Source organism: Pogona vitticeps, chromosome 11 (genome assembly GCF_051106095.1).
Source record: "Pogona vitticeps strain Pit_001003342236 chromosome 11, PviZW2.1, whole genome shotgun sequence".
In the NCBI taxonomy this organism is placed as follows: Eukaryota; Metazoa; Chordata; class Lepidosauria; order Squamata; family Agamidae; genus Pogona; species Pogona vitticeps.
The window spans coordinates 2,330,618-2,357,850 of NC_135793.1; the positions used below are offsets into that span (position 1 = coordinate 2,330,618).

Here is a 27,233-nt window from a genome sequence, read left to right on the forward strand (position 1 = left end):
AGCTATCTCTTTGCTGCAAGTTGCAAAGACTTTGTGCTAAAATCTAAAATATATAAAAAGCAGACTGAAAAATTGACAGGTAACCTAAGAGGAGGTAGTTGTTCAGAGCAAAAAAAATTGATATTGTCTTTGATGGGGATTGCAGTTCACAAATGTTCATGCTGTAATAAATGTGTTATCCTTTGAGATATTACAGGACTCAGTTGGTTTTTCTGTAACAAACCAAAATAGCTATCAGGGGGAAAAAAAGAGATTCTCTCTAATAAATACAGATGACTGGAGCATTTCATATATAATAGGGAGATCGTAACTTTATAATAGGTGAACATTTTGATTGTCTTTTTAATATTTGTATATCTGAATATTCCAGAGTACCAGAGTTTATCTGTTGGATTAACTAAGATGACTTATTGGTGCATAGTTCTATAATTATTTTAACAAGCTAAAAGTGTACAAGACTGTTTCCCCTTGCTCAATATCACCCTTATTTTTAAAAATGATTTCAAGTGCTTCTGATTCATTTGCAATCCTAATATCATTTATTCCCTTATGGAATATCAGATTTTATACCTAAAACTTTTTTTTACCACTCTTGTGAGCAATGAAACCAGAGCTCTCTGAAGAAACTCAGAAAATGTGAGATAATATGCTTTTTTATGAATCTCTTTGCAAACAGAATTTTGCAATTGATTCAGTCATTGTTCTATAGATACTTGTACCTATGTCAAGATTAGAATTATTTAGTAATTTATCAATACTACTCCCCTCTCCCTATATCTTTATTGAAGTCTGTTTCCTGAGGGACTGAGATATGCTTTATAGTTGTCATACTTTATGACTGTCATGTTGTTATTAAAATTCCAGAAGAGTAGTCTATCTAGAGATAAAGTGATTTGTGTAACTGGTTGAATGTGTCAAATTCCTGCATTCTTTGGGAGCATCCAGCATTTTAAGATGAAGGAGGCCCTTTCATCTGGTGTTTCCATTTGAAATGTTAATGTAAGAAACTCTGTAACTTAACATATAATCAGGATCTGATGCTACAGACCTTCTTCAAAAGTAAAGATTTAAGTAACTACAACAGTAAACGCTGGTGAAAAACCACTTCGTCAGAGTACTAGAAAATGTGAATAGTTTATTCTTTCATAGGGGAGAGTGGATTGTATCCAAGTTGAGTTGCAATTAGAACAGGCCTGCTAAAGTAAATGATTCTTATGTTCAATTCCAGTTATTTCAATGGATCTTTTTAAGGTAAATCTGGATCCAGTCCAGTATTAACAGATAGCATTTTTAAAAGTCTCATGCATTTCAGTCCTGCTGATTCTCTGAGTTTACCTTATCCAGCCCAGTATTAACAGATAGCATTTTTAAAAGTCATGCATAACTTCAGTCCTTCTGGTTTTCCTACGTCTACCCCAGTTTAATACTGGGATCAAACCAGTATTAAAAATGCACATTTATGTTTGTAATAGTATGCACACTTACCCATAAAAATGCACATTTATGTTTGTAATAGTATGCACACTTACCCAGAAACCTTCCCAGTAAGCATACATGATGCTACTGAAGTTTGTATTAGAGTATTTTCTAATGTTTCTGCTGTTTCTTTTTTTCTTCCCTCAGAAAAGCTCGTTTTTCTAAATAAGGCATGTGATAATTTGCCATTTCTTCCTATACTGATGTCAGAAGGACAATAAATCTAAGGCATCATTCAAAAGCACAAACAGCAGATGAAAGAGTGATAGTGAGAAAATCTTTTCCATCCTGGAGAAGAATCTCCCTTTCTCTTTTGAAGATGGGTGGCTGAGGGAATTAACCTAAGAAGCTTAGACAGTGCTTTAATATAAATGTGGTCCTTGCCAACATACCTGTTGAAGTGGACTGGACTGTTTTCCTCATCCATTCGTAAGAGCTGTGTCTTTGGTTGTGTGGAGAGATTTGCTCTGTGTTAATTGTATCTACAGATGGTAAAGCCCTTGAGCCAACAGGATCCAGGCCACTGTAATCAGCAGAACTGTAAGAAACCTGCCCGGGAGAAGATCCATTCATATGTGCTGGTGTCACCGTGCTGGAGGGTCCTGGATCATAAGCATTCCAATCCTCCCTTTGCAGGCCATAATGGGCTCCCCATGCCCCTGAAGGTTGTCCACGGCTGTCCATACTTTGCATGTGATGGAATCCCATGTAATCCGCATAAGATGTGCTAGAGGCAAAGTTTTGTGCTGGCAGGTTGTTGCTGCTGGTGTTGCTGTTGTTGCACCTTATGGATCCTGGATACATACTGACTTCCCCCCCCAAAGGCTAGCTCACATACATGATGTTCATCTCTTGGCTTTGTCTTGCCAAGCCATCCTGCTCAACTCTTTTGATCTCACACCCCCTCCTCTTTCTCTCACTCTCTCTTTTCTAGCCCCAACTGCCTCTATAAATGACTCATGCTAGTCCTGAGGTCTCTTTACTACACATGATTAACAATGGTATTACCAGGTGCTTGGGCTAACAGTTACTAAGGTCCTGCCTGATGTCACAGCTAACTGGCTGCTCCCAAACAACATTTGCATTCAAATGAAGGGTTGTCCATCCCTAGAACCCCACCTTGCTGCCAACGTGAGTGTTTCCTGTCTCAGGAGCCCTTTCCATGTCCTGGCCCAGCCCTTTCCCAAGCTTCTTGGTGGACTGGATGTGGATTCCACTTTTGTAGGTATTTATGCAAACAAATAAATAGCACCAGTGAAACACTGTTCATCTCATGGTGATACTCGACCTCTAACCCATGAGGGGTTAAGCTGTAATACATTGATAAAGTCTTTAAAGAGCCACAAGACTTAGATTTTTTTTTTGGTTGCAACTGCCTAACACTATTTCCCTTTACAGAAATTATGCATACAATTGCAGTAAAAAGAGCAGAGAGTCCTCCAGTACCTTGAAAATTAACCAATGTATTGCGATATAAGCAGTTGTGGAATCATCAGATACATCATGAATCTCTTCTGTAAAACCTTAGATTTTAAGTAAGGTCAGAGTGGCTCTCATTTGATCCATGAAGATGAATGTTGTATTCTGGAAAAGCTTTCTTACTTTACATTTAAATAAGATTGTTCTCATCAGTGAGTTTAGGATTTTATCAAAAAATATCATGTCTGTTTAAAAGAATGTGCCCTTTCTGCCAAAGTAGCAGAATGTGTCATGTTTAATTTTTTCTTATCTTTTTGAATTGAAGTTTCCATGATTTGATCCTGAGAACCAATAACTCACACAATTAACGTTACTATTTCAAAAGTACTCTTTGGTATAAAAAGCTGTGTTGATGATGTTGGTATTTGCTTTTATCAGGTGTGAGTGTTACCATTGGTTTCATTTCAGCAGTGTGGCTGTGTGAGAGTCCCAGTGAGGTAGGCCCTCTCCAATATCACAGAAACATCAAAAGGCCAGAAGAGAAATCTCCCGGAGGAGCCGGGGAGGAGATGGTTGCTTGAGCCTGGGAGCAAGAGTCTTTTCCTGCAAGCCCATGGGGAGGGGTGGGTAATGCAAAGGATGACCTATCAGAACAATGTTATCAGCACAGTGATTACAGTGGTCTTTCATCTTTTTTTTTTTTAATGAAGGGGATCTGTATCTTTAAAATGAATACCTGAAGACCATTGAATGGTGTGAAAAACTGGTTTCCTGGCTAAAGATATAAGCACCCTTATAAAGTCTTTATCTCTGGTTGACCCCAAGTGCTCAGAAGAGCTTAGTACAGATTTTCTAAATGTCATCTGAAAAGCAGAGGGAGTGGCAGCAGCAGTGCTTGTTGTACCCAGCCTATATGGAACCCCTGCTTCATGGTCTCCTTCCAAGGGGACTGAGATTACTTTAATAATGGCAAGTACGGTATGTAAAACAGAGTTTTTCACATGCTTGGGTGTTATGTTTAATCTGGGTTATTGGTTCCTATGTAAGAAAAATTTACCACATGTTTGCTCTGTCCTTCCCATTGGGGAAGAAAAATAGAATCTAGGTCCTATAGGAAAATAAAGCTTAGGGGGTTCAGTGCACAGTTCCCCACCTCTGTTTTCTCCTCAAGGCAATCCTGATGTACTACCCAATGAATTTGGCTAAGCTGGAATTTGAACCCAGATCTTCCCAGTAGTCAATCAAATTAGGATTAATATGTTTTAATAGGCATTAACATTTGGGGCTGCAGCTGACTGTATCAGATGGCTAGTGTAGCTTACATCAAATAAAATACCTTAATATTCAAGGTGCTACAGGACTTTGGTATGTTTTTGCTACAACAGACCAACACAGAGGCTGCCTTGGAAGCAACTCATTTTTCCCCCAGCCTGGTGCCCTGTAGATACAGTGGTTAGAGATGATGTTGGGAGGTGCAGTCCAACAAACCAGGAGGACACCAGATTGGTGAGGTTGCTGTACTACACGTTGGCATGCTAAGGACCCTCCCCCAAACAACCTGACTGGACGTACGCTCTTATGCTGTCCTGTCTGAAGATACGAGGGCACATTTAGTGTCCATGGTGGAAACGAGGGGCGAGGGAGATTTTAAAAAATAGTACCCAGTCTGGTGGGGATAATTTGGCTTAGGGTTTTTTACCCTTTTGAATGCCTGTGGCATTTTTGCCTATTTGGACAAAACCTAAAGAATTCCATGTCACACTGTCTTTAGTAAAAAAAAAAAAGTTAAGCATGCTAAGAATAGTTCAAATGAGATTAAAGGTTCTAGATCATGATTTTTAAGCAATTCAATTGGTAATGAATATACAAAATAAATCCATCTGAATATGAATGACTGAGAATGAATTAAGAACTCTTCTTACATGTTATGGAAATATGTCTACCACAGGTCTGTCTCATTTTAAACATTTGTATAAATATATTATGTGCTTAAAGCTGTAAAGGATTATTCTTAATAACAATAAGAGAGGAATGAAGACACTAGGGCTTTTAAAGGAGTGGTACAAATTGTCTTCACACTACCTCCTGATGAACAAGCAAAACACAGGAGAAAGAACTGGAAAAAAACAGCCCATTAATGATGTGATACTGATTATAGCACCTTTATGAATGAGCTGACACATTGAGGGAAAGTTTGTGTTAAACAGATGAGAAGTGTAATGAGTAACTGGTGAAGGATTTTTTTCTTTTTCAGTTCCTGCATTTTAACACCTGCCCCAAGAATAAGAGAAGATTGGCTGTCTTTTTTCTGAAATAAGCAGGATCTCTGCGCAATATAATGGTGTTTGCAAATGGCATTCTAAATATCTTCTTAAGGTGCACTTGCAGCGATTTTCAAATCCATGCATGTGTTTCCAGCTTTGACTTTTGCAATCTTGCAACATTGGCATTAGAGCAGAAACTGCATTGGACTACATTTCCCATAGTCCCTATTAAGATGATAATCATTGAACTCATCTTGGGAAAGGCTATTTTAGAGCCTTGAGGTGAAAATCTCTGTATTATATCTGCACATAAGATAGATTGTTATCAGTGTGTAATAACATTGTAGTTTGCACCCTGAGCACATTTCAGGAAAGGCCAACAATAAATGCTACTCAGTAACAAACAAATGCATATACAAAATATCATATGCTATTTCTTACAGCTTTTTTTTATTTATTTGTCTTAGTTATAGGTTACCTTTCTCCGAAAAAGGGGGTTCAGGGTGGCTTATAAGGGGAATCCTGATAACAGTATAATGAGGAAAGGGAGGAGAGATTTGACATACTGTGTGCGTTTTTTTTTTACAATGCCCAGTTCCATGTCTTCTGCAACAAACCATCTTAACTTCAGAAACAATCTTGCAGGCATTTTGTCAGTTGACAGGTAAAACCACAGAGTGCCACAGTTCACACTTTGTAGAGTTTTGCCAATGATTGCTGGTTTATAAATGTTTGGGGGACAGATAAATTGCCATTAAAAATCAGGCTATCTTTTGGAAGGCAAAATAACTTAAGGCACTATTGCTGTTTATTTGGAGGTATTTGTAGCAACGGAGGAAGTGCACAGTCTCTCAGTGGTGAAGCAGAATGTGGTAGCACCAACTGCCATCTTCTGGAAGTAATAATGTAATGGCAACTGCCTTTTAATGGCCATTCAAGGGGGCGGGGAGAGATTGATTTTATTACATTTTGCCCCGTATATCCTTTTGGTAACCCTTGAGATGGTTGGACAGTGTCATCGAAGCAACCAACATGAATTTGACACAACTCCGGGAGGCGGTGGAGGATAGGAGGGCCTGGCGTGCTCTGGTCCATGGGGTCACGAAGAGTCGGACACGACTAAACGACTGAACAAACAAAGAGAAGATTCCATTCAGAACAGACAGAGAAATAAAGTAACACAAGGGAAAGGTAGAAAATTGATGCAGAGAATGCAGAAGCAATCTCCAAAGAAATATCAGATTAGTAATAATAAAGCAAAAACCAAAGTGTGCTGCTTATATACTGCCCCATAGTGCTTTAAGCACTCTCTGGGTGGTTTACAAGTAAATTATGCAGGCTACACATTGCCTCCTCAGTGAGCTGGGTACTCATTTTACTGACCTCTGAAGGATGGAAGGCTGGGTCAACCTTGAGACGGCTACCTGGGGTTGAACCCCAGGTTGTGAGAACAGTTTTACTGCAGTACAGCAGTTTAACCACTATGCCATGAGGCCCTTAATAATTAAGTGCAATCAAATTGATTCTGACTTAAGCAAAGCAAAAGCAAAGTGTGCTGCTTATATACCGCCCCATAGTGCTTCAAGCACTCTCTGGGTGGTTTACAAGTTATGCAGGCTACATTCCCCCCCCCCCCCCCCGCAGCGAGCTGGGTACTTATTTTACCGACCTCGGAAAGATAGAAAGCTGAGTCAACCTTGAGCCGGCTACCTGGGATTGAACCCCAGGTCGTGAGCACAGTTTTGGCGTAGTACAGCTGTTTAACCACTGCACCACGAGACAAGCCTTCTACAATTTTTTTTACGTATAAAGTACTTACAGGAGGTTTACCAAACCCTCCTTCTAGTGGTGCTTTGGTACTACTATTCAGCTTGTCCAAGGTTTGTCCAGATAGCAGGACATGTAAATGCATTATACCCATATGATCTAGGTGATCTGAGTTGTCCTACAGCCAGGTGCTCCAACCTATGGAGCTGTACCAGCTCTTTACAAGTAGGGTATGAAAAATAATCTATCCACTCAGCTTTCACTGTCCTCCATCCCTCATGGCTTTTTCTCCTTTCTGATCAAAAATATTACTGCCTCACAATACATTTACCCACTAAGGTGGTCCAGATGGCTTTCACTGCCTGAGGATAGACGGAAAAATACAGAGAGTGTTGACTTTGTGTAGTTTTCTACTTCCACTGTAGCATCTGGGAAAAACCATTGACAGAGGCAAGTGACCAGATGAGACCATTTTAATGTTTAGAGTCCATCTGGTCACATCCAGTGTCTAACATTTAAGGTGATCATATCGGTTCACAAAGCTTTTCAGCTTGTGTTTTCAATTCTTTGGTATCTCTGTTACAAAAGTGTTTCAACATCTGCAATGCTCTTTCATGCTGAAAAATCTAGAGATAATAGTAGTTTTGTTTGTTTCCTACCCAGAGCTGGAAGCTTTCAATGTCCACTTACTACACTGACTTTTTTTTTTTTTTTTTGGTTTTCTGATACTGCTTTCCACAGATGGCACTGCAATACCCTCACAAGCCTCCAACTGTAGTCAGTTCAATTTCTTTTTCCCATAGTGCACATACGTATATAACTGCCATTTACCCCAACTTCCATGCATGTTGCTGTTATTGATGATGATGATGAGGTTGGTGATGATGTAGGACCTGCCATAGCACCTTCCCACATTGGAGAGGGGGAGTTCTACAACATTGTCAACATTTGACAGTGTGCGGTTTGCAAACAAAGCTAATGAGCATGGTAAAAGCGTTCTGGAGGGTAGGGTCCCATTAGGAGTTTGTGCTAGCGAAAGTGTAATTTCTTAAATCATGTTGATGAGGTGTCACCCATATTTCTTGCAACACACCTGGTTGTGCAACGGTATGTGGTTAGGAGCATGAACAGCAATTTGATGCTGTGAGTTATTCAATTATTTTTCTGCTAGTATAAATCCCCTGTAGGATTCTGGCCATAGTGTCTCAGGCAGAGGGAGATCTTTTCCATCTCCTCCTATCAGATCCTTTAACTGGAGATGACAGGGGCTAAATCTATGACAGTCTCTAGACGAAGTGTGTGTTTTGCATTTGTTGAGGGCCAAGAAATGTATAAACATGCACAGCAGTGCATGGCTGTGGTTGGCATTTCTAGACATGAATTAATTCAACATAATTTCTAATTAGGAACCAACAGTAAAGTAGGTTTTGCTATTATTGTACCTTTTATTTATGGGGCAGGAGAATAACGGCATTGGTCTGGCACGGCAAAGCCAAGAATTTTGTGGCACTTCCAAGGCTTGGCAGGTTTAATTTGTCATAACCTTCCATGAACTGCAGTGCTCATCACCAGATGAACGGTTATGCTGATAGAACTTGTTAAGCTTCTGATATGTTATGGTTCTGATACTAGTTTGTAAAGTGCTGCAGGGCTCTTGTTGTTGGACTGTCTTGAAAGGTGATGGCCTGGCCTTCCCTGGAGGTTTCCATAGAGAGGTTGGATGGCCCATTTGTCAGGGTTGCTGTACTTGTGGGATTTCCTACATCAGCAGAGGACTGAACAAGATTAGCCTTCCTACTCTCCAATTTTATGTGAACACTTAACAAAGGAAATAAGTGTAAAATATCTATTCCAGTGGGTGATACATCACCTCTTGTAGCTTGTTCTCATTAGTTTTATGAGCTCTTCCTTTTATTCCAAACACGGGTGCATATGACTAGAGACGAATAATTCATCCATGAAAACATGGTTACCTTTGGTTCGGCCTTGAAGTCTTTTATTCATATGAAGCAAGACGGGCACCTAGTGGTCAAATAGCTGCATCACAAAGATAATTCTTGTGAAAATCTTCTCTAACTTCCTTTACCAGAGAGGTTCAGGTTTGATTCCTCTTCCACCCACCCCCAATACTGAGACACTGGACTGGGCCGATGAGAGCACAGTCATTTTATGCACATCCAGAATCGGTGGACACAATCTACAATTTGAAACAAACAAATGAAAGTTCTATGCATGTTTGAAAATGCTTAATGTAAAATAAATCATGTTTAGAAACATGCCTTTCTTGTGATAGTGAAATCCACAGTTTAATTTTGTGCATTGTCAAAAAGTTTCTTTTTACCTGTCCTGATTTCCCCATTTCCATAAATAGCTCCAGATTTTAGTATTATGAGAAAAGGAGAACATCTAAAGCCTTTAAAAAGCCCTTCCAAGAATATTTTCTCCACTAGATGGCACTTTTAATTCATAAGAGAAAGTTCCTCTCTTTTTCCTGTTACACCCACCAATTACAAGCCTTTGTGTTAAGCTGATTATATTCAGTAAGTAATCAAAACAAAGTTCAATTTTCTGACCTCTAGTGGCTTTCTCTGTACTTCTCAAGTTTAACATGACTTACGATTAAACAGCACTCATTATTTCACAGAAATATGAGTAGGCAAAAGTGTACATTTAAAGAGAGGGGTGCTTATTTTTTCTTTGCAAATAACATGCACTTTTAAAAATATGTGTTTCTTTAGGACTTTTCCAATACAGTGACCAATAGATTGATGCCACGGACAATTACAGCTTATACCTATAACACAAGCAGCCACTGAGAAATAACCAAATAGCAGAGAGATAAATAAAAGAGTGCTTGTGTTACCCAGTCATTCCCATCTAAATGGGATAGTTTTGTTTAATTCATTCAGTATTGTCTTGAATTCTTATTAGAATATTTTTTCCAAACAATTACAAGTGATTGCCATTTCCCTGTAAAAACATTGTAATGATCAGAGAACTGATTTTCTCCAGTGTTAAAACAATCAAAACTTGACATGCTCCAGTTTGTATTTGAATGTGCAGATATTTGTCAGGCTACACTGAGATATGAGCAAGGGAGTTTATTCCCTAGATGAGGATTCCAAGACTAAAAAAAAGTGTGACCCACCCATCCCAAAACTTTTGAAGGCATCCTCAAATCCTCAGAGAGATTACACTGGACTCACAGGAGACAATGATAGACCTCAATGTACCCATGGCAGTTATAAAAATGACTTTTGGAAAGGGAAGTGGTTGTCACACACACATGTTTTAGGAGACAGTTCCACGTGGATGGTGAGAAAAGGTGAGAAGCAGATGATCTTCAGAAACTGAAGAGAGGTGAACTTAGAGAAGCTATACTCTTTCAGGGGATAAGAACAGAAAGATAAAGAGAGCAAGGTTATTGCTTGTTCCATTCACTTTAATAGAATGTTCTTTCCGCTAAATTTGTCTCCATTAAGTTTGTTTGATAGCTAGATAGCTCAGTGGGTTAGGTATCTTGACTTTGATTCTCTAACATGACTTCTGGGAAAGGAGCAAGCCTCTCTGAAAACTTTGTACCTAGAAAAGTTTGGAAAGGGATGTCATGATGAGTCAGAATCAACTGGATGGCACAAAGTTATTCAGTTTTTCCTCAGAGGCATTATGTTTTTGACTGTACATCTGAGACTGTTCATGTGCGTACTGAAAATTATGAAAGCCAACTGGGAGAAACAAGTATCTCTGATGATCTGGCATCATATTGTGTTGCTTCTGGTCGTGTAGCAGGATGGGCTGTTGCAGCCCTCCAGCTTTACTTCTGTGGTGTAAATTAAATACATCCCAGTCACAACTGTTCAGTATGTTTCATAAAATCTGAAAATGTATATGTGAGTGAGAAATATAATGGTGGTGTCAAGGAATCTTCCAGTGTCAGCCAGAGGGGAGCTGCAAAGTATCTTGTGTAGGTGGTTTGTCAATGCACAGCTGCAGTTGGAAGCCAGTCACTGCTGGAGAACAGAGAAAGACTGGTTTAAAAATAGAACAGTGTGGGCAGTGAAGAAAGCTCTGCCCAGAAAGGCAGCAACTCTTCCTCAAAACTCAAATGAGTTCTTTCTGTCAAAAGCTTCTATTAGTTTAAGATCCTCTTCCTTACTGCACACTATTTCAGAAAAGCAAGATTATAATCTTCAAAGGCAACGGGAGGCTGGCCTATGGAATTGCCACACTTCCACAGCATATTCTTGAAGTGAAAATGTGTTTGTTTATTACAGTTAGGGCTCTTCCAAATGGGGAAAAAGTTCCACCCTTCCTTCAGAAAAGATCATGGGGCTTATTGGGATTTGCATCCAAATTATACATTTAAAAAGCATCTCTCAGAGAATTGCTTCAGTCCAAAGAAAATCTAAAATCCTTTTCTAAATGTTTAAAAAGTAACCCCTCTGCTACCGTTTTTCTTGTGCAGCTATTTTTGTTTCTGTGCTGATTGATTGCAAGCTGAGAGCTTCCAAACATGAAGCTCTGATCAGGGAAATGACCTTAATGGGACGGGATGGCAGATTAATCAGACTAAATTCACCCCACCCACCCCATCCCAGGCCTTACAAATAGCAGAGAAGAGAAGGGAAACAAAATGCAAGGGAGATTGGGAAAGTTACAGAAAATTGAACTCAGACTTCCAAAGAATAGGAAGGAGAGACAAGAGAGCCTTCTTAAATGAACAGTGCAAAGAAATAGAGGAAAATAAAAGAAAGGGAAAAACCAGATATCTGTTCAAGAAAATTGGAGATATTAAAGGAACATTTTGTGAAAAGATGGACGTGATAAAGGACAAAAATGGGAGGGACCTAACAGAAGCAGAAGATAATTGTTGTGCATTTTTCGGGCTCTTTGGCTGTGTTCTGAAGATTGTTCTTCCTGACGTTTTGCCAGTCTCTGTGGCTGGCATCTTCAGAGGACTGAGTCGGAACTCTGTCCATGCTCTGTTGCTGTTTGTTGGATAGTTGAGTATTTATAGCTGTGGGAACAGCTTTTGTCCTTTTCAGGAGATAGGGTGATCAGCATGTTTTTGTTGTGGATGTATTGTTGTGATAAGTGGGAGAGATTATCTGTCACTGTGGTTGATGGGTGTCTTTAGCTGGTCTCTTTTGTGCAATGATCCCTGGTCCTTGTGGCTGGGTAGAGTTTGTTGACCTTCTGCAGGCTGTATTTTTCAGTGATGGAAGTCAGGCCTTGTTAAGTTTCAGACTTTCCTCTTTTTTGTTGAAGCTATGCTGATGTTTATGGATTTCAACGGCTTCCCTGTGTAGTCTAACACAGTGGTTCTTAACCTTTTTGAAAGAAACGCCCCCTGGAGCCTTTGAGGAAGTTCTCATCACCCCCCTCCCCGCGGTGATGATATCTTTTATTTATTTATTTATTTATTTATTTATTTATTTATTTATTTATTTATTTATTTATTTATTTATTTATTTATTTATTTATTTATTTATTTATTTATTTATTTATTTATTTATTACACTTAAATCCAATGACCCCTGAAAACAAAATTCAATTCCAAGAAAATGAAATGCCCCCCAAAAGTAACATTTAATGATTTAGTTGCAAGTGAATTTTAAGACGCAAAAAGAAATATAAAAAGGGCATAAAAACAAATGCAGGAACTAAAAATTTCAAGACAAAAACTCTGAAACTAAATTAAAATCGGAGGAAAATATATATTCATGCACACTGTAAAAAGGTTGCAGCCATCTTCACAGGTGTGGCTTGCTCCAGAGCCCCCCTACCGTCCCCCTTCTGCTCCAGCGCCCCCACGCCGCCCCTTTTCGTTCTACCACCCCCCTGAAAAATGAAATCGCCCCCTGGGGGGCATTATCGCCCACGTTAAGAACCACTGGTCTAACATAATGATTGCTGGTTTTGTCCAGTACTTTAGTATTTTGAAATAGAATTTCATGTCCAGCTTGTTTTAGGGCATGTTCAGCTACTGGCAAAACGTTTTTTTCCGGTTGTTTTAGTCTGCAGTGTCTCTCATGTTCTTTGATTCTGGTGTGAATGCTGTGTTTTGTGGTTCCATTATATACTTGTCCACAACTGCAAGGTATCCAGTATACTCCTGCAGTGGTGAGGGGGGGGGTCCCTTTTGTCCTTTGCTGACCATAACATTTGTTGTATTTTTGTGGTGAGTCTGAATAGTGTTTGCAGGTTGTGTTTTCTCAAAAGTTTTCCCATGCGGTCTGTGACCCCTTTGATGTATGGCAGAAATACTTTATTTGTGGGTGGCTGTTTTTCCTCTTCAGTTTGGTGTTGTTTTCTTGGTTTGATGGCTCTTTTGATTTCATTCTTGGAATAACCATTCGCCTGTAGGGCCCAATTCAGATGGCTGAGTTTGGTGCTGCGAAATTGAGTTTCACTGTTCCGATTTGAATGGTCTACCAGTGTTTTGATTATGCCTCTTTTTTGTCGTGGCTGGTGGTTGGAGTTTTTGTGTAGGTACCGGTCTGTGTGGGTGGGTTTTCTGTAGACCTTGTTGTGATAAGTGGGAGAGATTATCTGCCACTGTGGTTGATAGATATATTTAGCTGGTCTCTTTTGTGCAATGATCCCACAGACTAAAACAACCGGAAAAATCTTCAGTAGCTGAACATGCCCTAAAACAAACTGGACATGAAATTCTATTCCAAAATACTGAAGTACTGGACAGAACCAGCAATCATTATGTTAGATTGCACAGGGAAGCCATTGAAATCCATAAACATCAGCATAGCTTCAACAAAAAAGAGGAAAGTCTGAAATTTAACAAGGCCTGACTTCCATCACTGGAAAATACAGCCTGCAGAAGGTCAACAAACTCTACCCAGCTGCAAGGACCAGGGATCATTACACAAAAGAGACCAGCTAAAGACATCCATCAACTACAGTGACAGATAATCTCTCCCACTTATCACAACAATACATCCACAACAAAAACACGCTGATCACCCTATCTCCTGAAAAGGACAAAAGCTGTTCCCACAGCTATAAATGCTCAACTATCCAACAAATAGCAACAGAGCATGGACAGAGTTCTGACTCCAGTCCTCTAAAGATGCCGGGCACAGAGACTGGCGAAACATCAGAAAGAACAACCTTCAGAACACGGTCAAAGAGCCTGAAAAACTCACAACAACCATCAGATCCCGGTCGTGAAAGCCTTCGAGAATACATTGAAACAGAAGACATCAAGAAGAGGTGGCAAGAATACACAGAGAAATTATACCAAAAAGATTTGGATATCCCAGACAACACAGATAGTGTGGTTGCGGATCTGGAGCCAGACATCCTGGAGAGTGAAGTCAAATGGGCCTTAGAAAGCATGGCTAACAACAAGGCCAGTGGAGGTGATGACATTCCAATTGAACTATTTAAAATTTTAAAAGATGACACTGTTAAGGTGCTACACTCAATATGCCAGCAAGTTTGGAAAACCCAATAGTGGCCAGTGAATTGGAAAAGATCAGTCTACATCCCAATCCCAAAGAAGGGCAGTGCCAAAGAGTGCTTCAACTACCGTACAATTGCACTCATTTCACACGCTAGCAAGGTTATGCTCAAAATCCTCCAAGGCAGGCTTCAGCAGTATGTGAACCGAGAACTTCAAGAAGTACAAGCCGGATTTCGAAGGGGCAGAGGAACTAGAGACCAAATTGCTAACATACGCTGAATTATGGAGAAAGCCAAAGAGTTCCAGAAAAACATCTTCTTCTGCTTCATTGACTACGCAAAAGCCTTTGACTATATGGACCACAGCAAACTATGGCAAGTCCTTAAAGAAATGGGAGTGCCTGACCACCTTATATATCTCCTGAGAAATCTATACTTGGGACATGAAGCAACTGATAGAACTGGATATGGAATAACTGATTGGTTCAAAATTGGAAAGGAGTACGACAAGGCTGTATATTGTCCTCCGGCTTATTTCACTTATATGCAGAATACATCTTGTGAAAGGCTGGACGGGAGGAGTCCCAAACCAGAATTAAGATTGCCGGAAGAAATATCAACAACCTCAGATAAGCAGATGATACCACTCTGATGGCAGAAAGTGAGGAGGAATGAAAGAACCTCTTAATGATGGTGAAAGAGGAGAGCACCAAAAATGGTCTGAAGCTCGACATTAAAAAACAAACAAACTAAGATCATTGTCACTGGTCCCATCACCTCCTGGGAAATAGAAGGGGAAGATATGGAGGCAGTGACAGATTTTACTTTCTTGGGCTCCATGATCACTGCAGATGGAGACAGCAGCCATGAAATTAAAAGATCCCTGCTTCTTGGGAGGAAAGTGATAACAAACCTAGACAGCATCTTAAAAAGCAGAGACATCACCTTGTCGACAAAGGTCTGAGTAGTCAAAGCTATGGTTTTTTCAGCAGTGATGTATGGAAGCGAGAGCTGGACCATAAAGAAAGCTGATTGCCAAAGAATTTATGCTTTTGAATTGTGGTGCTGGAGGAGGTTCTTGAGAGTCCCCTGGACTGCAAGGAGAACAAACCTATCAATTCTAAAGTAAATCAACCCTGAGTGCTCGCTGGAAGGACATCCTGAAGCTGAGGCTTCAATACTTTAGCCATCTCATGAGAAGAGAAGACTCCTTGGAAAAGACCTTGATGTTGGGAAAGTGTGAAGGCAAGAGGAGAAGGGGACAACAGAGGATGAGATGGCTGGATAGTGTCATTGAAGCAACCAGCATGAATTTCACCCAACTCCGGGAGGCAGTGACAGTGCTCCATGGGGGTCATGAAGAGTTGGACACGACTAAATGACTAAAGACTAAAGAACAACAACAGCAACACCCCATCCCAGGACAAGCTGAAACAAAACGTCTTGAAAAGGGAACCAAAAAAGTACACACGGCCATGGATTTTACTGTTGCATATACTGAGGCAAACTGAATGTTATATGAGTAGCAGGAAGAATACCTATAACATCATGATACATCAGATAAATTAGAGAAAACTGCATTTGGAAGAGCTCTCACCTATTAGAGTGACTGGCAGAACAGAAAAAATAAAATATTATGGCAAGCAATTTTGGCTTCTCCCTTCTTCAGCTGCTCAGAAAAAATATGCTGCATTCAAGGTGACAGTTGAAGAACTATGAAGATGAATATTCTAAAGGGTATTGGTTATATCAGGTGTTTTCTAAGCTGAGACCATGAGGTATTAGGACATTACATTTATAAGACCTGAAAACATCCCCTTTTTTCTTATTCTGTTGGATCTGGTAGTATTCTTATGGCAATCATTCACTTATCAAATCGCTGTGATTTTCTGAATTAACTGCCTATCCTTTGGTTGTTCCAGTCTTCTAGATGAGATTGTAGATTTGTCATTCTTGAAGTTTGTTCGTAGGCAGTTTGTTGTTTTGTCTACATGCTGTAGATGGCATCCTTGCTATTTTGTACTAAATGACATTAATCTGGTTTCAGGATCTGCAGGTGATGTTCTACATAGGGGAAAAAAATCTGGGAAATGATACGGGTTTGGGCAAGCTGATTTGCATTTTTTTTGTTGACTATATGATGCAAAGGAAAATGTGAATCATTCTGGAGTTCCCCAATCCAAAGTTTTTCCTCTCTTCCTCTAGACTTCTACTACTTGAAAAATCCAATCAATTTGTTTCAGATCTGAGATGTACATCAGTAGCCTTCTTGTAAATTTCAGTGACAGTTTTGTTGTTTTTTTAGTCACTGTAATGAAAAGATATCTTAAGTGATTAACTGTCTCTTTCTGGTATCCAGAAAGACTTTTTTAAAAGTGCTATCTGATGCTTTCAAAACTGTCTATATATTATACTTACATGTACCCCACTTTTCAGGATACAGTTCTTTCCAAAGTGACTTAGAAATAACATAATGGGTGTCAGCATAAATATGCATGTCTGTTGCAGCAAAATCAATAATGAGCTTTGTGGCACCTTAAAGATTCACAAGTTATATAAGCTTTTGTACATCAGATGAAGTGAGTGGCAGTTCATAAACATTTATGTCAAACAAAACTAGGTTGTATTAAATGCGCCACAAAACCCTTTCCTGTAGACAACAGAATGACAGTTTACTAAACAAACAAATCACATTAAATTTAAAGAGTTCAAAGGGACTATTCCTGTAGGGAAGCAGAAGGAAGAAGGTTTTCTGAGATCGAGGAAAACCTAGATGAAGCAGGTTCAGAGGCAAGGATTAACCAAGGGGCTGGTGGAAGCAAGCACCTGAGAAGATGTATTGTCTGCTAATAATTCAGGTATGAGCATGTTGATCAATTTTGTGGTCAGTTACATTAATAAGAAATAAATAAAGCTATTACATCTGCCTCTATGCAAGGCTTTAATTGTGAAGCCATCAGAGCCACCCAATAAAAACTTTTTACAAACTCCTCACAGCCTCTAACAGCTCTCCCCCCAATCTTTAGTAATGCAGAGGTCTCCAAAATATGAGAAATTGCCTTCCCTGCCTGCAAGAGACTTTTAAAGCAAAATTATTAACAAATATATCAGAGTCTGGATGGCTGAATGGACTAGGATGCTGCATGTGGCCTGTGGCCCATATCTTGTCTGCTCCTGTATTAGGCACAGTGGCTACAGATGTGTCATTTAGGAACCGTTTGGTTTCAGTTGTCTGTCTCCTACGTATGGATTCTTATTGATGTTCTGCCAGAATTGTGTTGCCAGTGTCATGCCTTTATCCGATCCTGCTTTATGGGGCAGTTGTGCAGAACTGAGGTGATATGTGCAAAGTGGTCAGATTTATGACTAAGCTATATTTTTCATACAGTATGTGGAATATGCTCTAACTGCAGCCCAGCTATGAAATATAACAGTTGTGCCACAGAATTCTTGGTTGGGTAAATCCAAATATCTCATAAGTGAAAGGTGGGTCTTGTCGCTATGGAAAGTATTTTCAGTGGAAAACAAGCCGAGGGAAGTGCTCGGGTACCTGCAGTCAACTCCCATCTCATGTAGAGCTAAGGAGAGTAAAGCGCAGATGCAGCTGGTGGGGTACCAGCACCTACCTAATTGCAGAAACAACCACCTGTCTTTCCATGGTGTTGCCACAGTGGGTGGATGTGGAAGTGACTCATGGCAGAGGCAGTGATGAGTGAGGCTTTGAGTTAAACATGGGAAAGATTTAACAGTTTTATTTCATGATAGGTTTAGGTTGCAATTATTGTATTATCCTAGTCTTTCCAATATTTACTTATTATGTGGGTGGATGGGTAGAAAGCTGCCGTTTACCTCTCCCACCTTTTTAGTCTCTGCTTGTATGAAGAAAGAACAACATGCATTGTAAAAATGAATTACAGATTTGCTTTACTCCGAGGAGAAGCAGAGTAACTTGCTGGTTATCTCCTTATGGGAAGGGAAGAATTATTATCTACTGGGGTTGTTTTATGAAATAAAAGTATCTTCATGGAAGAAGATTCTTCGAGCCCACAGTTTACTGATGTACAGAGGTTGCAATCTGTTAACACTTACATTTAGTTCACTTGTTTGGTGCGAGGAAACAAGTGATCAGCCTTTGCAAAATGTCCATCTGGAACAAAGGAATGATTAACAATTTAGTGACCAAAAACTTGCTAGTACAAGACCAGATTGAAGATTTTCATGTTGACTGAAGCTCCACAAAACTAAGAAACTGGAGGCTCAGTCTGATGTCGTAACAAATTTGCCTCCTATCGGAAATCTTTCATGATTGTTTGACCAAATGTGTGACAGTTCTACTAAGACTACCCAAGCTTGAAGGATCATGATGCTTGTAGGAGACCCAGTCAAAACATACTTACAGATACCCAGAGGAATGAAGTATAGGAGAGTCCTCTTAGGTAAAGCCACAGTGAAGCAATCAGCCTGAAATGGTGAAATTTTCAATTGAATCTACATGTTACTTGCTTACATATTGTAATAACAGATGTATGAACAAACAGAATAGTTGAATAGTGTATCATATAAATACTCAGGCATCCACTCATATGAAAACTGGAACTCCAAGATCCAAATATCTCAGAACATGGCCAGAGGAACCAAGTAATATTCTGGCAGAACATCAGTAAGAATCCTTATGTGGCAAAGTATGCTTTTACTGTTGCAAGCAAGAAATGGGCCCATACCCTGTCTGGACTGTTCTATCTGCTGTGACCTGATCAGTGGAGCAGACACTCTTGCCTGCTAGGCTTTAGAGATCTTGGCTGAAGCACACATGCTGCACATCTGGTTCCTGGTACATCCTCCCACCATTCCCACCCAGTCCCAACAACATTACTGAATCTTGAAGTCACTGTTTGTGAAGCCACTGTCTGCCCTATCTGTTATAGAGTTGCTTCAAAAGGGTCAAGGATGCAGACATAACAGATCGTAAACATCAGTTCAGTTTTCTGGAAACAATAGCAAGTGGGTGGAGGTGTCTGGTGGTGTTCCTTGATAAACCTTCATAGTTGTTGTTTAGTATTATTAGGTTTTATTATTGGCTTTCTGCTCTAAATATAACTATGTGTGGTCATTTGGAAGAGCAGTGAGAAACTTCTCTGTAGGACCAGATTTTGAGGAGAGTAGGTCACAGCTTGGATATATCACTAAGATACTAAGAACTGTCTTGCTTGTTCCAAGGCTAAAGACAAATACTTTCTGCTCCAGTTTAAAAAGTCCACTCTGTATCATCTCAAATACACTGATCTTGTCTGATTTCAGAAGCCGAACAGGGTTGGGTGTGACTAGTATCTGGATGGTGTCCACAAGGGATCTCCAGGTAGGGGTAGGAAAGAATCCCCAGAGAACTGGCACTAAGGGTCTAGCTCAGTACAAAGCCATTTTGTATTTTTCTAAAATGAAAACCTTTAATTTGCTGCAGGATAAGAGATCACACTATTGATTGTGCTACCAACTGAATTTAGCAGACAGATTGATATATAGCCAATGGTTTGGCAAAAAGCCAGAGTAATATTTAATGTTGGCAGGTTCTGGTCCCTATGGTGCTGCCTTGGTTATGAGCAGCTCTTAAAGATTCGGGTGAGCAGGAAATGGACAGTAAGCTGAATTAAAATGTTCAGTTAAGGTCATATTTTCTTCTGTGGGTGTGGCCACTGCTTTCTTTCATCGTACTGTCATCTTTGAACAAAAAGCTGTTCAGGATTCAACCAGGTAACAGAAACTGACATAACTTCTAAACAGAAATGATAGCTGGATGGCATTGTGACAGGCATGCCCATTCCAAGTACGTAGCAGGTTCAGAGTTGCTCTTTAAGAAGGGAGCTTCTCAGTGATTGTTGTTGTTTGCTACCAGAACAGAAAGGATAAATCTGGGAGTTTGTGATGTGAAATGCCCAGATGTACTGAGCACCTAGACAACAACTTCCATCAGCTAGGGCTGATAGATATTGTAGTTGAACCTGTCTAAAGAGGAAAAATAATGGAGAAGACTCTCTATTATGTGAAAAGTACTGTTCGTTTTGTATGGGGAATATTCTTTATTTTCCCCTTTCAGTTCTAGCCCCTTACACTTAATCTTTCTGCACTTGAAAGATAGTCCCTGTCTTCAAAAGCCAGATCAGAAGCAGCTTCAGCAAGAAAGGGATGCTATAAAACCCCAGAATATGGTACTTGAGATCCTGGCCTTGGTTTCTTGTCCTTTTGAAATGCATCACTCTGACTACAACCCCAACATGGGAAGCAAGAATATATCAAATGGAGTACTATAACGACATTGACTTATGGTTATGTAAGAGGATTTTGGATGTCACGATCTGTAAAGATTCATGTCTTTCATGTTATACCCACTATTTAGAGACTGACTGCATAATCTTGGAGTAAGAGTGCTCTTAAAAATCAGGGCTTCATGAGGTATACCTGAAGGGCTTGAGGCACAGTACTTTTATTTCATTTGACAGTCTTGAGACTCAGGGGAATTCTCCAGAAGGAACTCTGCTCTCCCTGCTACAGCATCTGTGGTGACCCCATCTAATCTTCCAAAGGTATCCACCACCACCATTGTTGTTGTTATTATTACCATCATCATCATCATTTGTTAGTTTAAAGGAAAAATTAGAAGCAAAGGAGCTGTGGTCTCCTAACCCTTTAGGATAAACCAGAGTAATCAATCAAAAGTTTGTCAGATGTTTGTTTCCTGACTGGGATGTCCTATTGAAGATTATTGATGTTGAGGAGGAAAGGAGGATCCCAAAAACATCCTTTCTCTCTCTTTTTTTGCTGTTGGAGTAGTTTCTCAAAAGAACAGAAACATGCAACCCAAATGACAACAGGCAAACAAGAACACGAAGATACCTTCTGTTGCCCGCTGGGCTTCTCAGCTGGTGCTTGTTGATCATATATATAGCAGAGAGATGTAATTGGGTTTGATACCTATACAGGTAGCAAGGTTGTTTGGTGCCTAGAGAGTCAAGCATGAGAATTAAATAGAAAGTTTGCCTTCTCTTTTGGTGGGTTGCTGTGTCCTCCTCCCAACAGGAAAATAAGCTGCAACAAAGGCAAGAGAAGGTATCAGGGAATAGGAACCATGTAGCAAGGCTAATGGAATGTGTTTTAGGCAAAGCCACGTTTGGAGCAAGAAGCCATGGTGGTAGTGTTCTGGTGATGGTATGTCAGAATGATGACTGGATGGTGATACAAACAGAAGAAACCTAGTAGAACTGGAACAACAGGAAAGCTGTGGATTTTTTGTGGTGGCCAGTGCTTTATTCCCAGGTGATGCATATTCAAGGAAAAACAACACATCATTCAGTAGCCACTAGATGATCACTTCCTTTGTGGGGGACTGCTTGAGGTGCAGTTTTATGCATATGCTAAAGTTGAACTTCCCACTCCTAATGAAAGACAAAAAAATCGATGAAAGATAACTACGATGAAAGACAAAAAAAAAATCTTAAAACACATACCTGTAAAATGCAAACAGTTGGAATGCTTTGGTAATGTAATATATTCTACCTTCTGGGAGAAAAGTGGAATATACATCAAATAAATAAATAAATAAATAAATAAATAAATAAATAAATAAATAAATAAATAAATAAATAAATAAATAAATAAATAAATAAATAAATAAATAAATAAATAAACAAACACAAACAAACAAACAAATAAATAAATAAATGCAACGAGAAACAAAAAGTATAGAGTGTTACATTTGATCATTCAAGATAAAATAAATGGGAAAAATGTAAGAAGAAGAACTTGTTTACCGAAAGACCTTAAGTGACTAGTTTGGATGCAAAACATCATAATTGTTTCAAGATATTGGATCAAGTAATGTGACTTAACTCTGTGGGATATACAGTGAAATTATACATAACGATGAGCTCAGATTGGCATGTTTTCTCCACTGAGATGTGATTCCTTCAGAGCTTTGTGCTTGGGCAATCAGACAAGCAAACAAAACCTGTATTTCCTACATGGTGGCCAATTACCAGACAGTGCATGCTAAAGAAAGTTCAAAGGAGAGAAAAGCTTGTGCTAGGACAAATATACAGACTTTTAAAAAATCACTTCAGAGAGCACAGCTCTTATATGCACAACTGATTGTCTTGCCTACTTTAGCCCTTCAGAAACTGTAACTGCCTAGTACAGGCCCTCCTCTTTCCTTCTAATCTTCAGAATTTTCCCCCTCCCCATTATAAAAGCAAAGCACTGTTCTCATAGCCAAACTCAATGATGAGCCTTTTAATTCTTTGTTCTCCTGTTTTAGGCTGCCTGAAGCATTATTTTGGGGTTGAGAAGAGAGTGATTGCAGCTTTGGTTCCTATCTGTGCAGGTAGACATCTGTATTTCAGGGTTAATTCATGGCAGAGGTAAAACTTAGAGCCACAGTTTTCCAGTCCATAGATCTTAGTTGCGGCACAACATACAGGCTTCTTGCGAGCTTTGATAGGGCAAACATTTTGTAGCTATTCATGGAAGTATATCTAGAAGGCATGCTTGAAATTTAATAGAGAACTCCTTTTCCTGGATGTTTTATTAGCTAATAACTTCCATTTCTATAGGCTCCTCTTACAGCTACTGAGAGATAAAGTGATCGTTTACTGACTCAATATATGTTTCTCCCCAGCTTTCTTGGTTTTGCTAATTTACTCCCCCTTCCCCCCTTTTTGTGGTTTATGAACTCACTAGCTAATGAAATTTCATGAAAATCTGCTTCCATTGTGATGTTCAGTCCAATCTTTAAAAGAAGAATTTTATCTCTTCAGTTTCACTTTAGTTGCCATCAGCGGCAGCTGCTTTTAAAAAGGTTTGTTGCAGAATAAATTTTGTACTTTAAAATAAGAATTCATGATATAGTTAATCAGTTCCAAGGGCAGGAGTTGATATGGAAAGAACATTTCACTGCTGTTTGTTTCCTCAGAGGTTTCTTGCTGCTTCCCCATCTATATGAGAGACAGGACTGCAGAGAAAGCAAGCAAGCTCTAGCAATCATCTGGCAGCATTCACTTTTCTGGACTTCTGTTTCCAAATGTCTCCAGCTAGCATCATTGCAGCTTGATTGTATGGTTACTTCTGGTTATCTCCAACTTGCCTGGATGGCTGGCAGTGGTGCCTTCCAGAGCTCAGAGAAGTCATTTATTTGGGCTTTGAGACAGTACTTTGGACATGCTGGTTGAGGAATGTGGAAATGGTAGTCCAAAAAAGGGACTTTCTCCAAACTCTGCTACTTTCAGCTCCTATCTCCATTACTGGATCTCCTTTTCTTCCTTGTTCTCCCCTCCTTTTTTGGTTCTTGAATGAAAGCTATAAAGGAAAGGACGTTGTTGTGACCAGTGTAACCTACTTTAAGTCAAAATGACCCACAATTTAAGTAGCAGTTCTTAGATTCTTAACCAGAGGTTTCTGATGAGGCTTCCCCAGTGGCCATGAGATAAAAGAGGCATGATCATCTCATGGAGAAATGGAGATCTGGACTTCACCTGGGCCCTGTGGAAACTTCCATAGAGATAACCTATGGAAAAGGTTATCCCTATGGAAAAGATAGTCACCGCACTTGGGTCTCTTTAAGTAGAATTGTTGCCATGCTGAATGCAATGAAACAATATGGTTTCAACTTCATTCTTACATTTTGCATTCTGGCTGTGAGGCCCACTGGTTAGAGTTTTCATACTGAATGGTCAGATGGAAATGATTGTAGTAGAATAAGGGGATGGTCTGAAAGTCCTCCCATTTACTGGAACATGAGCCCTTTGAATGCAGTGAAATTTCCCTGGGAGTAGCCATATGTAGGGTAGCACTGAGGATAAGAAGCAAACACCAACAAAGCAAGCAAGTACAGTAGCAACAACAAAGGGCAGATGTTATGGTTGAGACAGATGGTGGTCACATGGGATCTCTGAGACACAGCATTAATTCTGTTCTCAGGATTGGGTTGTATACTAATGGCCTCTTACTTTGTGCCAGTTTCTTTTCACAAGTTTTTCTTCCTCTCTAAACCAAAGTTTGGTTTTGTTCCTCTTTGTACAGGGGGTGGCATTTAGAATTATAGTGCTTCTCATATGCAGTGATGTCTGTGGTGGGAAAGTCCTGGTCCAAAGTGTTTCAGCACTGTTCTGCACAGAAGATAAAGTTCCAGCACTGCAAGATGGAGATGGAGAATAGTAAACTGAAGGTGGCGCAACAGATCTTTGTGGTGGTGGAAGAGGGTGTCCTGTTCAGTGGCCTCAAAGTATAGTCTAGACTGGCTGCAGCACTAGATGAGGGAAATTACAAATCAAAGCCAAACAATACAGCTGATCAGGTATCCAGAATTTGACCAAATAGGTAAGGGGAAAAAGAAAAGTTCTGTTACACAGTGATCCCCAACCTTGGGCCTCCAGATGTTCTTGGACTACAACTTCCAGAAGCCTTCACCACCACCTCTGTTGGCCAGGATTTCTGGGAGTTGAAGTCCAAGAACATCTGGAGGCTCAAGGAGACCACTGCTATACACAGTCCAGTAATAGTACATACTGCCAGGTCAAGTAGGCACCATCTCACACAATCCAAGAAAATAGTCATTCAGTTCAGTGGACTCTTAAACACAATATAAGAGCCAGTAAAAGGGCTCTAACTCATTTTTTAAAAAAATGTTTGGAGCAAGTGTGGAGGGGTGCTGCACATTTCAACCTCTGCCTGCATGTTGCCTACCCCTCTCGCGAAAAACCAGGCTACACAAATATAGCCAGTAGTGAATTGGACGTGACCAGTGGGCTGACTTGATGTAAACAAGCATCCTGTTATTTGGGATGCACACTTTTGGTCTACTAAATTCTGGCTGCACTTTAGTTTTGGCATGTGAAGTGTCCGTTGGCATTTTCCTCACCACCTTCTCCTAAAGTTGGTTTTGGCTTATTTTGACCCATTATAGCTTTAGAGTGACAGGGACATAATGTTGCAAAGGAGAAACTTGTGACCAAGGACAGAAAGGGAGTTGTTACCTTCAGAGAGCCAGTTGCTGGCTTATCCACCTGCTCTCCTTGCCTTACCCCTGCTTTTCATTGTTAGCTGCACTATTTGGTAAGACGGTTTGTGACATCTTTGCTTGAGGCATCAACAGCAAAGACTGGAGTTGAAAAATATATATGAATCAAAGGTCAAAACTCTTCTGGGGTGAGGGGGGATATTAAGTTATCATTTAAAAAATTAACCTTTTGGGATTTGAAGAATTCATTTTGACAAAAGCTCGGCTTCAAAAAAAGAAGCCAAAGTCCCACCAATGTATCAAAAAAATGCATCTCCCGTTCACCTCCTTGACCTGGAAAATCAGAAACTACAATTCAGGATACTGCAAATTATGCTGCTCATGTTCCTCTTGTAGGTTTTGGAGGAGCAGAGATCAAAGTGCTATGGTCAAGGGCCATGCACACACAGTATAAGTCACTATACCAGGCTCAGTTAAATTCTGTTTCTTGCAGCACAGTGTCAGCAATGGAGCAGTGGAGGCTGATAATGATGGGCAATTGGTTCTCATCAGTTGGTTTCCAACTTTAGTTTCCAGAATATTTCAAGAGAGAGGAAATAAGGACAATGAGAGATATGTACATTTGGAATAGAGTCAAGGAGGTTAACCAGGAAAAGCATTTTTGGAATTTCATCGATAGTGAACTTGACCCACATTGTCCACCAGAATTCCCTCCCATTATGAGAAGTATGATTGATTTCTCAGTGAAGGGACTCACACCCACATGTTCCCTGTTGCTATGGCTATCTAATCGATGATCCCTTTCATGCTTCTGCCATTGATTGGACACTTGCCCTGTGCTTGCAACCAGAGGGTCTCTCAAGAGATTTTCTTTGATTCTGTTTTCTTAGGTTTTCAAAAGTTCTTGAGCTTTCTTTTGCTTTCCCTTGTTCTTTCTTCTCTCTCTTATTTTGGAACTTGACCAAAAGCAATTCTGTGCAATCAATAGCACTGCAAAACTGTTGTGGTGGTTTCAAATCTGAGCATCTTCCCTGATGACTCAACTCATCTCTCTATTCAGAGAGCCTCATGGCGTAAACTGCTGTACTGCAGCCAAAACTGTGCTCAGGACTGGGGGTTCTATCCCAGGTACTGTAGCTGGCTTAAGGCTGAATCAGCCTTCTATCCTTCTGAGGTTGGTAAAATGAGAACCCAGCTTGCAGGGGGAGCAATGTGTAGCTTGTGTAATGAACTTGTAAATTGCCCAGAGAGTGTTTGAAGCGCTATGGGGTAGTAAATAAGCAGCACACTTTGCTTTTTTTCAGATACCAGGTTTGAATCTGGCTTTTACTAAAAATAATTTATGGAGATTTCTGCAAACAGGGATATTTGTAACTTCCTCTCTTAAACCAGTTCAGATTCTGTCTAGCATTATAGGGGTACTGGGTGACAGGGTTTTCGTGGTGAGAATCCTGGAGGGGGAAACTGTGTGTAGTCAAGAGCTGCACTTTACCCACTCCTGAGTTTGATGAACAGTCTCATCCAGCCTAAGACTGCTTCCTGTGTCCTATATCTCAGTTTCTCTCAGGCTGGTCAAAACTGCATATCTTATAGGAATGTAATAGAATATATGCATTATTGTGCACTAGGTGGTTTTCTCTATTTACAGTTTGATCCCCTAGATGTCCAAGTGACCAAATTCTCCTCATACCCATCCTGCCCAAAGAATATCATTTCCGACAGAACTGTGGTGGCGGATGCATATACTAAAGTGTGCTTAAGTTTGGTTCGGCTAGCAGGAGTTCCATCTCAGCACCTTGGATAGTAACACTCCTTCTCTCTCTCTCTCTCTCTCTCTCTCTCTCTCTCTCTCTCCCTCTCCCTCTCCCTCCTGGTACCAATAT

General features: G+C 40.0%; 1 protein-coding gene across 1 annotated transcript in view; it reads right to left on the bottom strand.

Annotated features, from left to right (window-relative positions):
* Window positions 1–25,642, bottom strand: part of CDX4 (caudal type homeobox 4) — a 46,730-nt gene extending 21,088 nt beyond the window's left edge. Inside the window, exon 1 of the mRNA XM_020784396.3 lies at window positions 1,869–25,642. Within this exon, the coding sequence (XP_020640055.3) occupies window positions 1,869–2,280 (412 nt within the window). The 5' untranslated portion in view covers window positions 2,281–25,642. The remainder of the gene's footprint in view (window positions 1–1,868) is intronic.
* Window positions 25,643–27,233: the final 1,591 nt, after the last annotated feature.